Source organism: Molothrus ater, chromosome 4 (assembly GCF_012460135.2).
Source record: "Molothrus ater isolate BHLD 08-10-18 breed brown headed cowbird chromosome 4, BPBGC_Mater_1.1, whole genome shotgun sequence".
NCBI classification, from domain to species: Eukaryota; Metazoa; Chordata; class Aves; order Passeriformes; family Icteridae; genus Molothrus; species Molothrus ater.
In genome coordinates, this window is record NC_050481.2 from 13,399,347 (window position 1) to 13,422,542 (window position 23,196).

At 39.2% G+C, this 23,196-nt stretch overlaps 1 protein-coding gene across 1 annotated transcript in view; it reads left to right on the forward strand.

The window, feature by feature from the left end:
- Positions 1-23,196, forward strand: part of WDFY3 (WD repeat and FYVE domain containing 3) — a 151,730-nt gene that overhangs the window by 49,474 nt on the left and 79,060 nt on the right. Inside the window, 7 exon segments of the mRNA XM_054514773.1 lie at positions 537-747; positions 7,297-7,420; positions 15,096-15,205; positions 16,250-16,411; positions 17,497-17,689; positions 20,073-20,259; positions 22,929-23,095. Coding sequence (XP_054370748.1) covers positions 568-747; positions 7,297-7,420; positions 15,096-15,205; positions 16,250-16,411; positions 17,497-17,689; positions 20,073-20,259; positions 22,929-23,095 — 1,123 coding nt within the window. The 5' untranslated portion in view covers positions 537-567.

The following is a 23,196-nucleotide window of genomic DNA, read 5'->3' on the forward strand; positions in this document are numbered from 1 at the left end:
AAGACTGAGGTGTTATTCTGCAGAGCCAGTAGCTGAGGGGTGAGATGAACAATAGCTCCATTGGATAGCTTTGTCTCTTTGCCACAGGAAAGTCAGGAAAAAATCTGTGCTTGTCTCTGTGTGATAAAGCTGATGTCTGAGAGAGTTGGAAGGTCTTGTGTGATTAGATTTTAAAGTACGGTTTTTATTCTAGAATTAATTTGAGAATATTTTGCATTATGTAGATAACACTGTTGTAAATGCTGTGGGATGTGTACCAAAGGGCTGTAAAACTCATCCAATAAAAAGTACCAAAGCATTTTGCAGTGTTCAAAGCCTGGCCAGCCATGCTTTCTGCTGGAGAATATCGGATGTTTTGCTCTTTCAAGTTGTTGGCTTTAAATTCTCCTAATCAATGCCTGGCATATAAAATTAGCTGATGCTCTTAACTCCAGTGTGGTACTTACTGTGAGGGAGGGTGCTACGTATTTGAAGGCTTTGGTGGAGTAATGCCTCAGTCTCCTGTATTGAGCAAGTTCCTTTTCCTTTCTGAACAGGATACGAGGGAGCTTCCAGAAGTCAGCCAAGATGAATATGGTGAAGAGGATCATGGGCCGGCCCCGGCAGGAAGAGTGCAGCCCCCAGGACAACGCGCTGGGCCTGATGCATCTGCGGCGCCTCTTCACGGAGCTCTGTCATCCTCCACGGCACATGACACAGAAAGAGCAGGAAGAAAAACTTTACATGATGTTACCTGTGTTCAACAGGGTAAGCCAGGCAATTTGCGAGTGTTTTCTTTATTTGAATTGTTTGCTCATATTTTGTATTCCCTAGACCTTTGGGTTCTAGCACAACAGGTTTTCTCCCATTGGCATCCTTTCAATTTTCTCCTTATCCTCACATGGTTTTGTGTTAGGGGATGAACTTACCTTTGGAGATTTCCTTTTCTTATCACTTTTTCTCAAGTGCAATCCACAGATGCATGTAGACTGACAGCTTTTCTGCAGTGCTCACTGCTATTACAGTCATCTGATTTCCAACCTAAACTTTGCAAGCAAGTTTATACCCACTTTTTTTTGTGTGACAGCACTGTCCTTGAGTCTAAATAGCTCTTCTCCCTTCTTTGCATTTATTGTACTGATGCTTATTTAGAGATAGCAATCATAATATGTCCTGTCAACTTGGTTTTTCTAGGCTACATGAGCGGAACAATTTTTATTTCTCATGTGTTCTTATCATCCTTATAGGCCATTTTCTATGTATTGAGTCTGAATCTCCCTTCACGGACAAGGGACATTTTGAACAAGCAATCTGTAGGGAATGTATAAGAGCCACTTTTACTGTGGCATTCATATTTCATTATTCCCTTGTACTTAGGCACTGAGATCTTGTTTTGAAGCAGAACTATGGCAACTGTCACTGGAATTAATGGGAACTAAATCCTCTTGATATCTTCTATCAGTCAGTTACCCTACCAGGTTATTGTGAATAATGATTTTGATGGTAGTTTTAGGGTCATGAAAGACCAGTAGGTACATATTTAGCTTTCTGGTTTTTTCCCCACTGTGTGCTCTTACTCTTTACTTTTTGGGTGATAGATTTGTGCTTGTATATGCTAGCTCAGATCTGGAATAATCCAAAAACTAAAAAATTAAAAGGATGTTACGTTGAAAGTATGGCTTATGAAGGTGTTAGACATGGAGCTGCTTGCATGCTTGTGCTGGTTTTGCTGGGATAGAGTTAATTTTCTTTAAAGTAGCTCTGTGGGCTGTGTTTTGGATTCATGCTGGAAGTAATGCGACACTATGGGGATGTTTTAGTTGTTGCTGAGCAGTGCTTTCTCAGAGGCAAGGCCTTTCTGCTCCTCACCCCTCTCCACCAGTGAAGAGGCTGGGAGTGCAAATGGAACTGGGAGGAGACTCAGTGACCCCAGCTGACCCAGTGGATATCCCCCACATACGATGTCAGGCTCAGCATAAAGCAGGGGCAAGAAGAAGAGGGAGGTGGAGGGGATGTTCAAGTGATTTGTCTTTCCAAGTCACTGTTACCTATGATGGGGCCATGCTGTCCTGGAGAAGGCTGGGCACACTTGCCCATGGAAAGCAGTGAATGAATTCCTTGTTTTGCTTTGCTTGCTTGCATGGCTTTTTCTTTCCCTATTAAACTGTATTTATCTCAACTCATGAGTTTTCTACCTTTTGCCTTGCTGTTTCTCTGCCCTATTCCACCTGAGAGCAATGGGCTGGTGTGGTGCTTAGCTGCCAGTTGAGGTTAAACTATAACAATGCTATGTAGAAAAACTAATCCTAGTCAAGACATAGTGTTACTAGGATTTTCAGTCTACTAGGTAGTGTGCTTTAGTGGATGGATCACTTGAATGCCATTCCCTTGCCCTAGGTCTTATTTCTACTGGTAACCTGTTGTGTGAGTTTGGGAGAAGTAAGCTCATTTCATATGCCTCCTCTTTAATTTATCTTCTTAGATTATATGCCTTTTAGTTATGGACTTTCTTGATTTGTTTTTACAAATTAGCACAGTAGAGTCTTAATCTTGCCTTGAGCCCGTGAAGGTTATTTTGATGCAGGTATGCTTAGAAATCTCCCTCTGGTGGTTACATGAGGCTGATGCTTCTGGAAGCTAGAATGTCCCGACTTGAGCTTCTTCAGCAATTAACTCTGATGTGCAGGTGGAGAAGAATTTTTTCTTAGCTTTTGAGGTAACTACTGGCATAAGCCATTATATCTATAGAAATGGTAGAGGTGATTTTACTGGGTTTAAGTAAAATTGGTGTATCAATGCATGTACAGCAGTCTAAGGAAAGACTTTGATTAGACTTTTAAGGTGAAAAAAAATTCCAAGTTTTAATTTCTCCATTGTTTCTGCATTTTCTCTTTTTTGTTTCCTTTCTTAATACACATCCCCCCCCCCCCCCCCTCCCTTTACACCACTTGCTGGCTTTGTCCTAATTCTCAGCTCCTCCTCTGCACTCTGCTGAAATCCAGTTGAAGTTACTTCCTGTCTTTGCACCATATGTTCTAACTGTCCTTCATTCAGCTCATGTGCTGAAGCATTCTGGAAACCAAATCAGTAGCCCCAAGTTTTCTTTTTACTTTGTGAAAATCAGCTCTTGTCAAAGTAATCTCAGGTACCATTTATATTCTTGAACAGATTGTTGGTTTCTGTGATTTCTATTTGTATGAATGCGTCTTGGCTACTCTTTTCTTCAGTTTTTCTCTTTTTTGTAGTAGCTTTTCCTTCTCCAGGTTCCCCATGTCTCTATTCTTTTGCAGAATCTCTCTAGTTTTGTTTATGGGCTCTTTTCTCTGAGTCCTAGAGACTCTTTTGTACCCTTCTTACTGAAGTGAACTTGGTGCTGAAGGCACATTCTTACATGTTTGCCAGGTATTTTCTTTTTCAGTCCTACTTCTGGCTTTCCTCATTTTTCTCCCCTCCAATTTCCTTGTTTATTTTTAATATTGCTGTCCTCAAGCTCTACCTTCTTTGAGTTAGTGAGCTTCTTGGAGCTGTCCTTTGTGCCACAAATACAGGGTCCTGCCAGATGTTGTCACTTTAGTTTTCAGTCTCTAAAATCTGGATCATAACTTGGCATATTGAGGAAAGCAGGTGTTGTTTCTGCTCTTCACTTCCTTTCTTGCAGACCTTGATAACTATTATCAGTCATTGATGAACTGGGATAGTGTAACCCAAACAAAACTGGTTTTTCCTGATCAGTCAGCTCTCATTCTGTCTCTGTTATAGGGGGATTTTTTTTCCTTTCACTTCATGTAAAGGCATTCTTCTTTTCCTGTATTCAAGAGGCTGAGCAGTTGTGATGCCATCTATTTCTACTTTTGCAGCTTGCATCTTTAGATTCCTGGTTAATGCCACCTTCTTTTGATGTCTACATACAGAGTCTGCTGTGGCTTCCACACCTTATCTAGTTTTATGTCTTCTGGAGTGTCAACTCTTGATAGTACAGGTTGTTTTGTAACAATCCTGCTAGCTCAGTAATGCTGCAGGTCACAGCAAGACAAATTGTGATTGGAATAAAAAATAGTACAAGGAAAAAAAATCTCATTTTCTAAAGAGTCTTGGAAGAGATTTTCAGTGGCAGATATGGTAAATCTTGGTTCACTCTAAAATTCTGACACAGCATTTCTCTGAGAAGGGGCACTTTTGCTGTCAGGAAACACTAAAACATTATTAGAAGTTCCTTTCTAAAAGTTTTCTTGTTTCTCCAACTTAATCCTTAGCTGCAGAAGTTTAAGTGATCAGTTAATAGCTTTGTTCAAATTCAGACTCTGAATCCATCCATCAGTTAATTTCCATGGTTATCTTTATTCTGTCAAAGGTTTTGAAGTGTAATAGAGTACTTTTCCTGTTACTGCCTTAAGCAAAGTTTATGATGCTATATTATAAAAGCATTTTCTGTTACAAGATTAGGATGTTTTTATTAGGAGGAGAAACTCCTGTTGTGAAGCTCAGATCAAAACCTCTGTGCTATGCCTTTATGTAGTCCAGAATGTCTCCTATACCAGAGTGGTGAGCTGTTGGAAGTGGGAGCTGCATGTGTTTGGCTGCGATCTGTGTGTGTGTGTGCACAAAATGGAGTAAGGAGTCCTGGGAGAAGCATTATTAATTTTTGCTGAGTGCAGAGATCTAGAGTGAAGATGGTAACTCTGCTTCCCAGAGGCATCCAAGTGGCCAGCAGCTGGCAGCCAGCTAAATAACCAGGGTAGCCAGGAGCTCTTGGGACTTTCTTGCTTAGCCATAGGATTGAGTTTTTTCCTTTTATTAGAGGTATCTCAAGTTTTGTGGGAAATGCAGCCTCATTTCCGTTTTATTTTTTTGAGTATTATTAATGAGTATATTCAGCAGAGCTAAAGCATTCTTAAGTTTGGTTTATAGATAGAACATCTCTCAAATCTTGCTAGTTCTGGTAACAAGTGGGTTTACAGACCACTTCTTTTTCTTCATTGTTCAGGGAGGCTTATGAAATGATGAATCACATAGTAATGAAAAGCTAAATTGGTGTGTAATTAAGAAAAGATTGGCCCTGTGGAAGAGTACTCAAAAGGCTCCTTTCAGAGTTCAGTGAGTTTGTGGAAGCACTGCTCTACCAACGTGGTGGTAATGCTTGTGCAGTATGTGAGAAAAGTGGATAGCATGATGAAGAGGCTGGTTTTGAATAAGTGGTACATTGTTACATTATCTTGAAAGAGCCTTGCTTTTCCATATTAAAAAGATGATTTACTGCTAAAATGTGTAACATCCTGTTCTTGGTTTTTACTACCACTTTTAGTCTAAGGGTATATAAATATCCAATGGAGATGCCTATGCTACATAGTGCAAACTTGGTTATGGGGCAACTAATTAAAATCCACTTGACCTCAGTTAACCTTTTGCTGTAACTTTGAGTTTTCTGCATTTCCTGGTAACTACTGATGAATCTGAGCAAGCTCAGGACAGGTAACAGGGCCAATAGTTTTTCCTCTTCACTTGGTCTGCGTGAAAGAGCTTTAAACAATTAGTGACGACAAGATGCTAGTGTGCATTCTGGTCTAGATAATCTTGCTTATGTTATGTGAGCATGCAAACCTCAAGGCCCTCTTCCCTTCTTACAGCTTTGTGGAAGTTAAGGGCTCTTGGATGAATTGGGAGCTGATGCAGACAACTGCAAAAGGAGGTCTTGTGAAATATTTAGGGAAACTTGGATTGTCGGTACTAGGCGTGTTGTGTAGTCTGTAATTCAAATGAGGGGTGTTTTTCTTGGTGGGCAGAAAACAGTTGTCTGCCTGTAATGTCTGGTCTCCCGTTTGCTTGCTTTAATAATAGTGGTTGATCTTTCCAATATGAGAAATACTTATGCCTTGGGTGAAAATTACTTTTATTTTGAGGAAACTGAGTGTTCAATTTCAGTGTTGTATTTCTGGCTCCATTTCATCATGACTTTGCAATGCAAGTAGACAGGACAAATATTTTTGGCTTTTTTGTGATGTGCTGGAGCAGCTGATACTAAAGGAGGTAAAAAGTCAAACTTTGACAAAGGTTATTCTTTCCTTCTGCCTTTTAAGTCTTCTTCAGTGACTTAGGGGTTCCAAGGTTAGCTGGCATCACAATTACCATGCATCCTTGCTGGCTGTAATAATGGATTTCACTGGATGCTCCTGGACTTGAGAATGACCTCAGCCAAGTATGTCAGCAGTTTAGCTGTAATAGGATAACAGGGGTCACCCAGAGAAAGGAGACGGGGTGAAGCAGCTGTTGAGTCCAAATCAACTGAACTGTTGTAGAACACATCCTCTTTCTGGGAGGCCAGTGTAACCTGTTGAACTTAGGTTTTGCTAGAAATATGCTGTCATCTTTTATGCTCATCAGGAACATTACTGAACGTTACATAAATATCTATAAGGGGGAAAAAAATTTAAACAAGCAGAGACTGTTCAGGTGCTGAGCAGGCTATTCTGTTGCTTCAGCACTAACACAAGTGATGATACCATAATTGGGATTGCATGCTTTGTTAATGAATATTGTGGGTTTATAATGACCATTTTAGTGCAAGTTTTACATTGGAAATGTGGATAAAGACTTCATTTTTTGTGCAGTCTTGAATGAAGAGTAAATTACTGCAGCAACTAGCTAATCCACTTTGTGTTCCACAGCTTAGTGTAATACCACAGAGTTAACACATTTTTTCCTGTTATATGTGATCTAATACATTATTTCATAACAAAATAAATGCTTAATCATGAAGAATAAGTTACTAGAATTAAGTGACAATTTATAAAAAAAAAAAGCCTGCTGTTGCATTCAGGGGGATCTCAAAAGAGGAGAGTAAGTCAGGATATCAGCAACATGGGAGACTTTGTGGTATTGTCAGTTTATTGGGGAAGGACATAACAGGGCAGTTCTAATTCTTAGTCCTTTTAAAAGACTTTACACGTGTCGTTATATTTAGTAGATAGTAAAGGAGTTTATCTTAAAAACAGAAGTCCTGTTGGAGAATTTGTTCTGGTACCTGTTCTTTACCTCATTAAGTGCAATCTCAGTCTTTTGGGGTTCTGCAGGGTTTTCATCTTGCAAGAAAACTTACAACCTTCTTTTCACCTCCATTCATCAAATTTTACCTCCCTGAATGAGGTCTGAATTCCAACCCTGACATATCTTAGAGCATGCACTGTGCAAACCAGTGCAGTGATGAATGCTGCAGCATGTAAAGAAAAATTTGTAATCTCCATAGGAATACTTCTTCACAAAGGAACATGGTAGTGATCCTTGTAAATGGAATTATTTTAATGCATTTTTCTCTTGGTTTAGGTGTTTGGAAATGCTCCTCCAAGTACAATGACAGAGAAATTTTCTGACCTCCTGCAGTTTACTACTCAAGTGTCACGATTGATGGTGACTGAAATTCGACGGAGAGCATCAAATAAGTCCACAGGTATTGCATGGGGCACAAGGGTGGCCTTTTCCATGTCTGTGCATTGTGATTTTCAGATCAGTCAGAATACTAAGAGCTGCCATTTACAGCAAATGTGCAGGCTCAGAAACTGAGTTTTTAGCAATGAAAATGTGTTGCCTTTTGTTCCTTTGTACTGAGGTAGAGAGGAGGAAGAGGTTAGAGGTTTCCTCCCTGGATTACAGAGAAAGCTGAGTTCCACAAAATTTCAACAGCTGCGACAGAGAGGTGTGAACTGAGTTGCATGACCTACTAGGAGAAGGAGGCCAAGAACATGCATGCGAACAGCTGCTGTTTCTTGCCTGAGGTGCCTGTTGGTGGTGTGTTGTGTCACTTGGATATGTTAACATTCCAAAACTATGCATCTTAAATTAGCTGCTGCCCAGGAAGCTAATAAGATGTGAAAGTAGAGAAAATCCCACATTCGGACCAACAATGCCAGCCCTAGAAAACTGTTAGTGGACTCCTCTGATTATCAAATGTCAGGGTGAGATTTGGTTCTGTTGACCCCTGCATGTATCAGAACCTGATGTTGTATTGGCAGTTGCATAACTGAGGACAGTGCACCAGAAGGGCAGTTTCATTAGCTTTCCTCTTAGTCTTCCTTTTCTGAAGAGGAGTGCTTCCAAGAAGTATCAAGTCTTTGCCTACTAGATAATTTTAAGATCTGTGCTGTGTTCTCAGTTTGGATTTGGTGGTAAATGAAGACTGGAAAAGGCTCTGAAAATTATTGCACAGGAAGTCAGGAGTCACAAACTGTGCCAATTACAATATATTTCCATTTTAAGTGGAGTGACTAACAGTGAAGCAGTGAAACATTCCAGATGGCTAAACAGATATCATAGACCAAACCTGTTCTCTATGGGTAAACAGGCGCAAAATGTCTTTTCTTTGAGTATTAGGGGGAAATAAGTGTCCAACAGCCGTGCTGGCAGAACGGAGCTGTTTGCTTGACCTTTTTTCCCAGGGAACATCTGTTATGCCTGCTAGTCAGTTGGATTCTGTGGAGAATAACCATTTTTGTGTGTTACTTCAGCCATATCTCTGCTTATTGCTCCGAGATAATCCAGTTCTTAAAACCTCACAAGTTCAGAGTTAGATTTTTGTTGATGGTGATGGTTTGGGGTATTTTTCATGGTTTCCACCCCACTTGGAAACTTGACCACAATGACTAAAAGGACAGTTTGGTGCTCTTCTAAGCTTTAATGTGATGAATACCAATGCTTCTATTAAAACAGAAAGCAGTCATTTTTCCTCTGTTATCAGGATTGCTGTTACTCTGGTCAGTAAACCTTTTTTAGACCTCAGGAAAGCCTGATGGGTCCATGTTGTGCAGTTAGATTGTGACTCTCGGTGGGACCAGTGAGTTGCAGTTTTCTCTCCAGAAATAACCAATTAACATGCTGTTAAAATTCAGTTTGTAGACTGCTGTGTTAAAATGGTTAGATACACACTTCCTGTGATGCTGATTTAAAAAAAAAAAAAAAGAAATTATTGGCTTTTTAGAATATGTTTTATGTTAAAGACCTCATACTGTGTCTGTGGATTGTGAAGATTCTTGCATAATTTTTTTAGAGCTACCATTCTTCTTGTGTCTCAAACACAAAGGTATAACATGTCTTAATAGTTGCTGACAGAAAATTATATCTCCTAACATGTTTTTAAAAGTAAAATACTTCAGTAGCAACAACATGCAGGAAATGTCTCTGGTAATGTACAAGTGCAAATTCCTGTTGGTATGAAGTGCTCCATGTAAGTCAACAAAATAGCTGAGCCTGTGTTAGAGACAAGCTTTCCATACAAGTCAACTTTTGATAGTTAATGACAGGGAAGAAATTTTGCAAGAACTTGATTTCTATAAATGTGTTGGCAGTATTTTACAGTGAGGAATGTGGTATGGTTAAATCTTGCCTGTCAGTATGTTGTGGTTGTTTGGGGTTTTGGGGGTTTTTTTGTGGCTTGTTTTTTTGTTTCTTTGGTTGGTTTTTTCCTTTTGCTTTTTCTTTTTTTTCCCCTACTCCATCTGATAATGGAACACAGGGCAATTATTTTCATCAGGCCTTTGAATATTTATGCTAATAGCTATGTGAGTAATGCCTGCCATGGTGGAGGCATATCTCAGTTATTCTTGGCAGACTGTAGTAGTTTTCTCAGAATAGTGTTTTGTGATTCAGTAGTAACTGTGCCAGCACCCTGTCTTAAGTGGTCTCTGAACATTGCCATTGTAGTTGTGTGTTCAGCAACATTTCAACTGCTTTATTTCTCTGGTAGGGATAGTAAGAAAAATTAAGCAGTTACATCTGAGTTAAATTATCTTGCAGGTTTCAGTCTTTGCTGTACAACAGCAGTTACTGTTTATGAGGATTAGTGAATAGTTTCCCTTGCCGTGGACTGTCTAGTCTGTTTAGAAGATGGTGGGGTCATGGGTGAGATAGCTCTATATACTTGAGATTTTTAGCCGCCACATTTGTCACAAAGAAGTCCAATTTTGTGTCTGAATTGATCAAAAAGTTGTGGTAGTACTATGTAAAATATATGTCCAAACATCTATTTCTAATATAGTCTCAGTTCTTTTCTTTTGGGAGCAAGTGCATCTGGCTCAGAGCTGAAAAACACTTCTGAAAAAAGGGACAGGCACAGCTGAAACTTGGTAGAACAATGTGGCTACTAATGGCTACTTTGGCTGGAGAGAAAGCACACTTTCATTTAATGTGTTTTTCTAAAGATATACTCTGGGTGAAGTTGGTGGTTCTGTGATTTTGCAGATATTCTAACAGCATGTCTTTAAACTAAGGTTGCTAGGGAAGGAATTGGAGAATATTCTGAGTTGGAAGGGAGCCACAAGGATCATCAAGTTCAACTCTTAGGTCAGTGGCCCCTACATGAACTGTACCCACAACCTGTACCCATAACCTGGTGTTATTAGCACCAGGCTCTAACCAACACATCTCTTTCGCTCTAAACAGCTTCTCCTACTTCATCAGTTGAGGGTGTGCAAACCTGTTATTTGGTGGGTACTGGTTATTATTTGTGGTAGTGATTATTCCATTTTTACTAAAATGGGTTTCTAACTCAGTCCTCTCCATTGTCTGCATCTCAAGCACACCAAATGACATCCAGTCAGGGCCCATTATTTAATGCATTAACATTTATCCCAGGGAGATTCAGAATGATTCCCTAAGTGATGGGCAGTCCTGCTACCTGGAAAGCCATACTGTAGACAGAATATGAATAAGTGGTTACAAGGACAAGTGAAACTGAAGAAGGGTAGAAAACTGAACAGTGAGAAAGCAAAGTGGTACATCACAGGTCTGGAACTTTTTAGCCTCCCTTCAAAGACAGTTTCAAAAGTTTGTTTGATTTTTTTTGGTGATTTTATTTGGATAGCTAGTGTACATCACTGCTTTGTACACCTTCTAAGTTCAGTTAAGCTGTGTCATTATTAATTTCAGTCAGTTTTTAATTTCATATTTGCAACATTTTTTGTTTATGTTTGTTACGGTGTTTACTATTGAATGCTAGATTTATTTTTACTGTACTGCTGGGCTGTTCAGCTAATCCTTCCTACCTCCAGCACTTTCAGTTGTTGTTTATACTGTCAGAACCTTGAGTGATTTTGTCTTTTTTAAAGGTTTATTTTTGGGGGGGGTAGGAGGGGCGAGTTGGTTTGTTTTCAGTTTGATTTTTTTTTTTTTCCCCCACCCTTTATAGTTTTTAGGGAGTGTTTTTCTTGGTTTGTTTGGTTTTGGGTTTGTTTTTTTGGTATTCTTATTTTTTTTTTAGTTTGTGGGTTTTTGTGGGGGGAAGGGTTCTACCCCCAGTTTCTTTATTTTCCTCCTAATTTCACAGATTTACTCAAACTGTTTCATCACTGAAAATCCTTTTAACCTCCTCAGGCATTTTTCTAGCAGATCTGGTGAAAGACTGTCATTATCTCATCATCAAACCATTTTGGGAGATAAGTTGATAAACATCTATCATCATTGCAGAAAACCACATCTGTTCTTGATATTTGGCCTCTGAGAATGCCTACCTTTATTCTTCTTAAAGATTCATTAATCTTCAAACTAATGGGTTTTTTGGGGTTTTGTTTTGGTTTTTTTGGGGTTTTTTTTTGGGTTTTTTTTTAGTTAATCTCTGTCACATCAGCAGAACTAATTTTATGTTTATCCTTAATCCACAGAAGTTAGTATAATTTGTTTAAGTGCATCTTGCATTTGGGTGAATTACAGATGATAATTGAAGGGATCTTCTGTTATTAAGGTGTGTTTCAGGCTCCTTAATGAAGTCTGAAGTTTTCCTGATAGGGAGTATCTTTGTCAATAAAAGAAGTGCGCTTAGGGGCTGCTTTCAGACTTTTTTAGGTATGTTAACTTTTCTTCTGAGAAGAGACTGTTGGAAATTATTTCGCATGCTGGAATTGCACATCTTTTCATTGCATATATATGTTCCTCCTGTTCTGTGGGGGACTTTGCTTTATAAGGTGATTCTGGTTTGTGTTTATTGAAATTGCTCTGGAAGGGAAAAAGAAGTGTCCTGTCAGCTACTATTCATTAAAAGCCAGTTCTGATCAACAACTCCTATATCTTATTACTTTTGGTCAATCTTTCTGTTTGCTTTTGGTGCTTTCTACCACATCTTATGCAAGGCAAGTGTAGTACAATATAGTGCCTTTCCAAGAGATCCTAGAAAGTGTTCTTTTATCATCTGCCTTAGTGAGGCTAGAAGCTGGCACGGTTGGGTTGTTTATCTCCAGATGGGCAGCCCTCCATTCCTGCACACTGCAAAGGCATCAGCCACTTCATATCTGCCACGTGTGATGACAGCCCAACTCTGCTCCTGATGATGGAAGGCAGACTTTGTGCCATCACGTTTTTATTTGGGTTGATACTTCTCTTACTATCTAGGTAGTTAGAATTATTTGTATTCTGTAACTTTAGATACCTGACTGTGTTTTCAGGCATTTCCCAAAAGACGAAGCAGAGACTTCTAGAAGGTTCCATTAGAGAAAGGATCCCTGACTTCAGCTTCACCTTCAGCACCTCCTGACACACCCTTCCATACCTTTGACTGCACCTCCCCTCCCACCCTTGGCAGATGAACAGATTTTTTTTTTTCGGTAATATTGCCCTCCAGAATAAGTTTTACAGAAGTCTGATTATGCTGTTATATGCTGTTTATGGTTCTTGATCATCTAACTAAAAGCTTCTTGTACTAAATTTGCCCTTAGTGCTATTGTTATAGGCAACAACATTGCTTGCAGTGCTTGTAGCGTGATTTTTGCTACCCATCTGAATTACTCTAATCCCACTGCTTGCTACCTTTTGGTTTTCTGAAGTCCAGGATGCAGTGCACTTCTTACACATGAGAAAAATCTTGTTGTTTGATTCTACCAAGCCTCTATCCCATATATACTAAATCCATGCTGGAAAATCTGACTCCTGTGTATTAACCATGTAACTACATAGTCATGGTCATACTCATATGTACATGCTTGCACCATTGTCTCAATAGGTATATTTACATATTATTTTATAGGTTTTTCTCTTTGCCTTTTTGCTGTTTTTACTAGTTAGCATATCCTGCTCCTGCGCTGGCTTTCTTCTGCAGCAGAAGTTGAAGGACTAAGGACATCTGAGTGGGGCACATAGAGGATGTTATATTAAATGATGTCTTGGGCTCTTCAAAAACAGGGGAAAGGTACAAGGAATAAATTAAGACTAGTGCTGATGATAGAAGGTAATCTTAAATGATAGCGCTATCAAATTTGCTCAGAGCAGATGACAAGAGAACGTGTTCCAGCACTTAAAATGCTGTCTGTGTTTTAGGTAGTGCTTAATTAAGAGTGACAGTTTTGAAACTGCTATTTATAGTGTTCAACTGCTATGCCAGGATGCCAGCAGCATGACAACTTCTTCAGAAGCATGGACTTAACCCCTGAGTTTCACTTTCAAAGATAACTGAACCAGCCCTTATTCCATAGGTGGCTTTGGAGACTGTGCCCAAAGGAGGCTGTGCACACCCAGTTTGGTGTGCAGTCTCTTGCAGGCAGAGACTGATTGCCCAGCTCTGTCTGCGGTGGGATAGAAAAGTAATAGGCCTACAAAATCACTCCTTATGCTGTGCTAGTGGGGCACTTGTAGCAGCAGGGCATGCTTTAGACATGCTTGACTCTCAGAACTTAGGAAAACCAGCTTTTGTCAGGAATTCTGGCATTTTGCCTATGCCTTTAGTATAGGGAATGCAAGTGTGTCATGGCTGTTGTGCTTGCTAGGTTGGCCTGTTCATATACCCAACCATCTGACCAGTGCTTTGCACCGATAATTTCAGGTCAGCATGCTGGGAAATTCCTACTTGTCCTTGTTTGTGTGAGTTTTATAAATTGCCTTACTTTTCACCTTGGTATCTCAAACTTTATCTCAGTCTCATGGAGGGAAGTGGTAGGGGCCTCTCCTTACTTTAGCACCAGAATTGGAAAAGCCAGCGGTTTGTACAAAAGTTTATTATGGAAAAAAGTCTGCCCGACAAAAACATGAGAGAGGAGCTGTTGAACAAATGAAGCAAATCTGCACAGCTTACAGTGTGATGCTTCAGAAAGTGATCTTCTCACTGTAATTGATACTACAAGTTTGATAAGTACTTGGCCACATGAAATGTGCTGCCTTTCAAATAAACTTCCCAGGTGTGTGCTGGGGAATCTCAACAGCAGGTGAAGCAACCAAGCCAATATTAAAATGGGATTTTTCTTCAGTTGCAGATTTATTCCTCCATTAGTAATTTCTTTGTAATTTCTTTTTTATGTGATATTATTCACCTTCCTTTTCTGCCCTAGTTGACACTAAAAGCACAGGAGATGATTGATACACAGTTATTAATGAAAAATGTTTTTAGATATCTCTTAAAGGTAAAGGGCAGACATCACAACTGGCATTTTAGGCTTCTTACATAAGTGTGTATTCATGCAGCAGTGATGATATAGGGTTGCATTTTCTCTTGATTTATTTATTGAGGCTGATAATTTGTTTACTAGTTTGAGTATTTGTCTTTGGCTCTGACTGATATGGAATAGCATCCAGAAGTGGTTCTCAATCATAAGAATTATCTGTAAGCTGTTACTGTTTTCATTCTCAAAAAATATCGGATGGGGATGTGGTAATTGCTGATCATACTCTCAATGTTACTTTTTTCCCTGGTTTTTTATTCCTTTTGTCTTTCAGCACTTCTGCTTCCCCAAAATCCCCATTATCATCCATACTGTTGTTTCAGTGCAGCTTTTTTTTCAGAAATTTCAGCTATCTCCACAGAGGCCGCTAATTGATGGTGACTTCATGTCCTTGGAAAAAATATATTATATATTGATAAAGCAAAACTGCTCTAACAGATGTCGCTGCAGGTTACTCAAATCTGTCTGCTGGTCAAAGGATGATGCATGACCAAAGAATGTACTTCTTGCAGCCTTGCCAGTGTCAAAGCCAGTGTATGTGTAAGACTGGAATGTGTGTCTGGAAGGCATAGGCCTAAGCCTAGTCCCCTTTTTAAGTAGTGCTGTAAAGGTGAATTTATGCTCCGTGCTTGGGGCTGCTGAGAGGATGCGTTCCTTTCTCCAGGCTAGCAGACTGAGTTCTTACTGCTTTTTTTCTTTTTACTGCCCCTACAGAGGCTGCAAGTCGTGCCATAGTCCAGTTTCTGGAGGTCAATCAAAGTGAAGAAGCAAGTAGAGGTTGGATGCTGCTCACCACAATCAATTTACTAGCTTCATCAGGACAGGTTAGTCTGAAACAGCAAAGTTACAGATAAATTATGGAGTGGAAGAGACAAAAGCAATAATAAAATCAGCTGCATGAACACTCACCAAAAGATGTAACTATATTCTGCTTTTCTGTGTGAAGATCCTCTTTCTCTTGTATTACCACAGGACTTATGCTTTAGCTCCTTATGGTTTCAGTTGCCTGAAAAAAAGAGTAGTTTTGGGACTTGAATTTATAATGTTCTTTTGAATAATGCATGCAACTTTTATTACTGCCCAAAGGCTTCTCTTGCATGCTGCTGCTTAGTGCCCCATGAGATGCATGTCACATAGAGCACCTAAAGAGTTCAGACCTTGAACTTTGCACACCTCACTGGAGGAGGGCCACAGCAGCTGGAAAAAGCAAGGCCAGCAGCAGTGGTGAATGGGGGCGGTAGTGAATCATTCCTGCCTCTGCTTCTGGTGCTGTGCTCCATCAGAGATCTTTCTCTGGCAGTATACTGGGCAGCTGTGTGGTTTGTTATTTCTGCTCCAATCTGCCTTTGTAATTCAGCACATCATTTTATCTCTGTTTTAGTATGTCACCAGCCTCCACACCAATTTGTCTTTTCTTCCTACTGATGCTTTCATATTTTCTACTACCTTGCTTCTTACAGCTCCTTACACCTTCTTGCCAAGTGAGAGCATAAATTGAAATGTCCTCCTCTCACTCCCATTTCTCCTACTACAAAGAATTGATAGCTGATGAGGGCTTGGCTGAAGGTCTTGTAATTAACTTGTTAACTTCTGTTGGCAGAGACTGACAGGTTTTGTTTCTGTCCTGTGCATTGATTGCTCTGAACTGTGGCTATGAGGTGCTGTTGTAATGTAAATAAATCATCCTATTTTTAAAATTACTGTTTGGATAGGCACTCAAGAATAGATGGTGAATCTGTACTGCTGTGTCAACACATCGCCAAAGGTGTGAGAAAGAAAAAACAGCATTTCAATCAACTGCATTATTATGTTTGGAATATACAATATGCTGAACTGGTATTTTTTCGCTGTGTTTTCTTCTTCCTCAGAAAACTGTGGACTGCATGACTACAATGTCAGTGCCTTCCACACTTGTTAAATGTCTGTATCTGTTTTTTGACCTTCCACACGTGCCTGAGGTAGTTGGAGGAGCACAGAATGAGCTACCTCTCGCAGAGCGCCGAGCGCTACTACAGAAAGTCTTTGTACAGGTAAGAAAGGTAAAATAGGTCAGGGAATTTGCAGGAGGAATGTGAATACTCCATGTGAGCAAAGTCTAGAAACTTTTCACTTGAGCCAGGTTTTACTTTTCCTTGATTCTTAAAAAACCGATAGCTAAGAGAGAGGTGGATTTTCCTGCAAGCACAGTTGAGGGTAAATTCCCACTCTTCCTCTGGTTTTTTGTCTTTGACAAATACCTCTTGCATAGAAATCTGTGCTGCTTTTCTGTACAGATATTTAAAAGAGCAACATGTGGACTACTATTCTGTTTTCATCTAACTGGTCCTAGTACTTGTTACCTTTGGCTGTTACTGATTGAAATAGATGTAAAAAAGGCTAGTATTGATAATAAAGTGGTGCTCTCAAATGAACTGACTGGATCGAGTGAGGTTTCAGACCTCCCCATCCAGTTGCAGACAGCCTCTCTCCAGTTTTCTGAGAGGGAGCCTGAGTTTTTCCTGCACGAGATGCAAAAAATCAGACATTTCAAAACATGCAGAAAAGGGAGTGCGATGTAGTAACTTCACTTACACAGCTGCATTTTGTCTTGGTTTTGGTAATTAGGAAATTCAGACCAGGTGCCAGTTATTCAGGTAGGTTTGCAGTTTTGCTGTAGCCTTTCCTGACAAACTTATTATGACCAAAATGTTATGGTTGCTGCTGTGCCAACAACCCATCAATAGCCTTCTTCCTGCATTAGGAAGGAATACAGCAGTTTTCCTCACAAGGCTTCTCCCTCAGTGCAGAATTTAAACCTGCAAATTAGGCAACTGGCAGATTCTCCAAGAATGGAATATTCTGGTATCCATGCAAATATGCTGTGTCAGCCAAAGAGATTTAAATTCTGCTTCCCAGTCTTCTGGTAAGCATTTTAAACTGAACTGGGACTTGAAATAACCATGTGTCACATAACCTTGTCTTGTGTTCAAAGTATAGAAACACACAAAGAGAAAACAGAAAATTACCTTTTTTAATGTTTCCTCACTGGAAGAATGTTTCACCTTTTACTAAGTCTAGGCAAAATTTTCAGTGATACAGGTACTAATGCTAGTTGTTTAATGACTTCCTATTTCAGATCCTAGTAAAATTGTGCAGTTTTGTGTCCCCGGCGGAAGAACTGGCTCAGAAGGATGATCTCCAGCTTCTATTCAGTGCAATAACCTCATGGTGCCCTCCCTATAACCTGCCTTGGAGGAAGAGTGCAGGAGAAGTACTAATGACCATATCTCGTCATGGCCTGAGTGTCAATGTAGTGAAATACATCCATGGTATGGCTCTTTCTTTGGTATTATTTATTGGGATTTTTTCCTGCTCTTCTTTCATATTTTTCTTATTTGGGAAATAGGCATGAAAATAATAGGGAAGCTTCTAGGCTTTTAGTTTGGACATGTGCTAGTTTACATACAGATAACATTTCTGAGCTGTTATGTAGTGAGAGAGCTGAGTCTGTCTCATTCACCTTTCAGTTTAATCTGGAAGGAGAGTTTCATGTTTTGGTGTAGCATTCATGATAACCAAAAGGAAAGGCTTTTGGTAACTTCAGTAACTGCCTGTTTTGAAAAACATTTGCTGTGAAGATGCATTAATTCTTAGCAGGCAGCTGTCTTCCTCCCCTGTGGTCCAGCCCAGCTTTCCCAACCCAAGGATGTTGTTTCTAGGGCCTGGCCCATGGAGGCTCTTTGCTTGGCTGAGAACCATACCTGTGCTGGATGGGTTTGGAGCCCTTATGTTTTCCCTGGTCTGTCGCTGACTGGATTGCTGGCACTTCAGTCAGCCTGCATTTCTTCTGCCAGGCCCTCATCTTCCCCACCTTGCTTTACAGATTGAAGATTTTGTGCATTCTGAAGGCCAAGTTAAGTTAACTCATGGGCTTAATCCAGCCTGTAAGTCACTAAATGAATGAAGCATCCAGAATCATTCCAGTTTGTCTCCTGTCCATTTTTAAGACAAGTAGATCCTGGCTGTTGCTGGCATGGAAACTGTATAGGGACATTAGCTGGTTACAGATTTTGGTAGCTAATGAAAGCAGTATTTTAGTCATCATCTATCTTTGCAAGGAGTTGGTAAAAAGGGAGGTGCCAAGCTGGTTGACAACTTGCAGATGAAAACCACTGTTTGGAGAGGATATTAGCTGCCTGGAAGCAGCTTTGCATACAAATTATTCTTTTTGCACTAATTGAAAACCATATGGGTGTTTAGGTATGCAGGACTTGAGGTAAGAAATCTGATAATAGGGTTTCTAATATTATATTTAAGGCCTTTAGACTGAGGAGCAACATAGGAAGCCTTTGTAGTTTTTAATTGGACTGACTGTTGGAGTGAACTAACATCCTTACACATTTTAGCAGTGTACACCTACTGGAAAAGAAGAAACCCACAATTTTGGGTTGCTCACACCCTGAGAAACAAGTGGCTACAAGGCTCTATATTGATGGTTGATTGAATACATCACCCTGCTCTCACATATTTCAGAGAAAATTTCAGTCTGTTTTTTTTTTCTTCTGCTAGCAGTGTGTTTCCAATTCCAGTCAAAAAGATGTGAATGTACTGTATCACTCAAAGCACAGCGTAGTCACCAGTTGAGTGTTTTTAGGACTTAAAAGGTGATAGGCTTCTGGTGGGCTTTTGATGAGTGTAGAAGGTGTATGTATATGTGTGAAGCTGTTATTAAGTGCAACAAAGAAAATAACTGGAGTTTTGACTGTCATTTGGCGTGTTACAGTTGCTATCATTACTACTTCTCTATGGGCTTGATCCATAGAGGAGGGAAGCTGGCATGTGGAAAGATACTCTAGGTTCTTTAAAAAGTGAAATGGAGTTTTAGAAAGAAAGCCAGTAAGCATTACCTCTTTCTTTTTGATTAAAAAAGTGAACCTGACTTAAGAGATAACAACATCTGTCACAAGACTCAACTTATATTCAGGAAAAATTTAAGATATTTCATCATATGCAAAGGAGCATCTTTCACGCTCTCATGCTCTGATTTAACCTCTGAAAAATTTTGTTATCAGTCTAGCTAGAAAGATTTGTGCTTGTGTTGTGCATGCTGCAAAGCTAAACTAGCAAATAATTGAAGGGAGCATCTTTAAAACAGAGTGCAACTTAAAATCTCACTATAGATTTGAGGAAACTTTGTTACTGACCTACTGAACTGATGGAATATGAGAATTATGCTGGGCAAGGCAACTATGTCTCTTTGATGCCAGCTAATGAAATGCCAACCAGAGAAGGAATAAGATGACAAGTTGTAAGGGTTTATATGTATGGATTTAATAACACTTCAAGTTAGTGCTTTGTATAACTTTGTGTTTTAAAAGAAAAAATATGGTTTAGAATTACTTACAGTTGCCATATTTGTCTTTTTATTTTGTTGAGTTATCTGGTCGGACTTTTTAGGTAAAAATTAGTATTTATCTACACAGTTTCCTCCTTACAAGAGTAAAGGTTGTAAAAGGGAGGAAGAGGTTGGCAAAAAGAGGTTAGGGTTCTGATCCAAAGCCATTTGAGAATCCTTCTCATCCTCAAGTAGTATTAAGTGTTCTGTGACAAGAGATACTTGAATTTTATTGCTGTGTTTTGTGTGTTGGTTATGCCTCTTGCTGTCATTAATGTCAGTAAAATCCTAAATTTATCCACTGCAATTCTTTTCAGAAAAGGAATGTTTGTCCACATGTGTCCAGAACATGCAGCAGTCTGATGACCTTTCTCCCCTAGAAATAGTTGAGATGTTTGCTGGACTTTCTTGTTTTCTCAAAGACTCCAGTGATGTATCCCAAACGTTGTTGGATGATTTTAGGATATGGCAAGGATACAACTTCCTCTGTGACCTTCTCCTCAGGTAGGCAAAAATGCTTGAAGAAATGTAGACAGATCACTGAGAATTTTTCAAAAAAAGTTTTCTTAATAAAGAGTAAATGAATAGGTTTAAACAATAAGTGATTATAGATAATTATGGAATTAAAATATTAAGACCAAAACATTGAATTCTGTGTTTCTCTTCATTTATTAAACTACATTGTTGAACTTCTTGTTCTTTAGTACTGGTTTATTACTAAGTGTTTCTTGCTTTGGAAAGATAGCAGTTGCTTAAAAAAACTGGTACTAAATATTTAGAGAGTATCCAGAACATAAAATTTTGGCTGCAACTAGTGATTTTTGAGTGGTTGGAGTTTGTTTTGTTTTGCCTAAGGGAGTGGTTTAGTGGTGGGCTTGGCTGTGTTGGGTTAACAGCTGGATTCAATGATCTTGAAGGTCTTTTCCAACCTAAATAATTCTATAATTATTGTCTTATCATGCTATCATAAGGAAAAATCCCATATGTAAATGTGGTGAATCCTATGAGGGAAAAGGGTTTTTTTCCTAATTAAAAGTACTTCTAAGCTGCTAATGCATTAAAAAATATGGTAATGATAATGCCTGCCCAAAAAACCTTTGTTATGTGATTTATCCATGATCTCTTTTCTTTCCATGAAAGAAACTTCTTTAATTTTCTGACTGAGAAAGAAAAGAGTGTCTATTGCTTTATTTGTGTAAAATCTATGTAAAGTCTGTGTTGCTTTGTTTGAATATGAAGTTTTGAAGAAGAATGCTTAGCTGTTGCTATTGTAAAATATATATATTTTATGAATCCAAGGTACATACTGGGTAACTATAAGTGTACGCCTTATGACGTATATTTGGGTCAAAGATGCTTCAGACATTATTACTAAGAAATGCCAATGTTGTTATCTCCTATTTTTGGTGTTAGTATGCTGAAGTTTGGCACCCAAATATTTGAACTAAATTTTCCACTACATTATATACTTCTTAGGGAGATTTCTGTTTGTTTTAAATGGATACCAGACATAGGCATGGCATTTGACATTTTTAATCACACTTAAAATTACTCATAAGTTACCTTTGGTGCCACAAAAGCTAAAGCACCTGTTAAGGAATTGTTATTTTTCTTGTTCTATAAGTGGAGTTTTGGAGTATGTTATATTCCCTAATGCATTAATTCAAAGTAGTATAATTCAAATGCAGTTGTTTTCCAGAAGCTGTCAGCCAGAGTTTAGGGGAAATATGAGGGGAACATGCTGTCATATTACATGTTGAGGTACTAAAGTGATTCTCTGTAGATCAAGTGTTTTAAACAAATTCTCCCCTAAGCTTGCATATCCTTAGATCAAAGAATGGGGGATCCCTGCCAAATATATAGGAAATCTAGAGATTTGAATGTCTCATTGAAAAAGGAGGACACCTGGGATCATCAGGTGACATCAGTAAAGGTTAATAGCATAGGAATGTGTTATCCTCATTTCTTCCTGAGGGGGTTTTCTAGAAGAAAATAGTTCCTTGCAAAAAACAGTGATCTTGAATGAGCCCATGCATTGGTCAGTGATGGACGACAGTGATGTATTCTTCCTGTTTTGGCTCAAACCTGCCTACAGAGACTTGTTCACTCTGGGGCACTTTTATGATGATAACTGTCATGTGAGGGTATGAAATCTGGACACTGGGTCTCAAGCTGCAAAGAAGAAAGGCTTTGGAGCTGGAAAAGCAGAAGGATGTGTGAAGAAGGTGGCTCAGTAAGAAATTGCAGAAGATCTGTGAGGGCAGGAGGAGCACTTTGGTAATTTCATCTGGATGATGTGAAGGGCATGTGGAGGATTAGTAGAATGATAATAGGTGAGCTCTGTGCTTCTGTAGTGGTTGTTTGCAGGAGGTTCTTGTTTGAAGGAGGTTCCTTCCTCAGCCACATCTGGCTGAGAAGATGGAGGATGCAGAATGAGCTGCTTGTGAAGGGCTCCCACAATCATTTGTCAGCAAGAAGCAAAACAGAGCTTGCACTGCCTGAGTCTATAGAAGAATGTGGACCCCAGTTTACTCCTGAGATCTACAGTTAGTAAATAATTAAACATGGTTTTGTTTGTGGTGAAGTGGCAGGAAAATGAGGATGGTGTTAGGATTCAGAGTCAGTTTTTAGGATTTGGTCTGATGGTGTGTTCCTGTCAGTAAATGGTTGGAATGGGATTAGCATTTCCATTCTCTTGTGTTCAAAGGTGCTAAGAGTTTGTAGTTCTAGTGGGCGTGCTTCATCCCATGCTTGTGAGTGCTAGGCCTTTACCAAGATACCATTTCATTAGCACAAAATATTCACTCTCAAAGTGGCAGATGTAGTCTAGCAAGTTAATTACAGATCTATTTAATTACAGACTATCCTATACTTTCCCTCTACAGTATCTTCATGTCTGTGAGAGGATTCTTAATGTAATTTTTCATGTCTCTCTGCTGACTGTTGAGTTCAAGGAGAGATTTGTGAGGTAAATTCCTATGGCAAATAACTGTTTGCTCTTTTAAGTCCAATGTTTGAATAATCTAATGGTAGGACATATGGACATGGAAAATACTGCAGGAATCAGGCAGTAAAATTAGTCTCTAAACTGATAGAACAAAACAGACCTTACTGAAGTGATTTGATTCAGATAAACTAGTGCTGCTAACTTGATCCTATTATATTTTCTTTAGGTTAGAACAGGCAAAAGAAGCTGAATCTAAGGATGCTTTGAAGGACTTAGTTAATTTGATAACTTCCTTAACAACATACGGTGTCAATGAATTAAAGCCTGCTGGTGTTACCACTGGAGTACCTTTCCTGCTACCTGGATTTGCAGTCCCACAGCCTGCAGGCAAAGGTGAGTCTGCTTTCTTTCTCTCTGTTTACTTTTTTTGTTGTTCTAAGTGCAAGTGACAAGATACAGAGCTTGCTGTGTATTGCACAAACCCTTTGCAACTA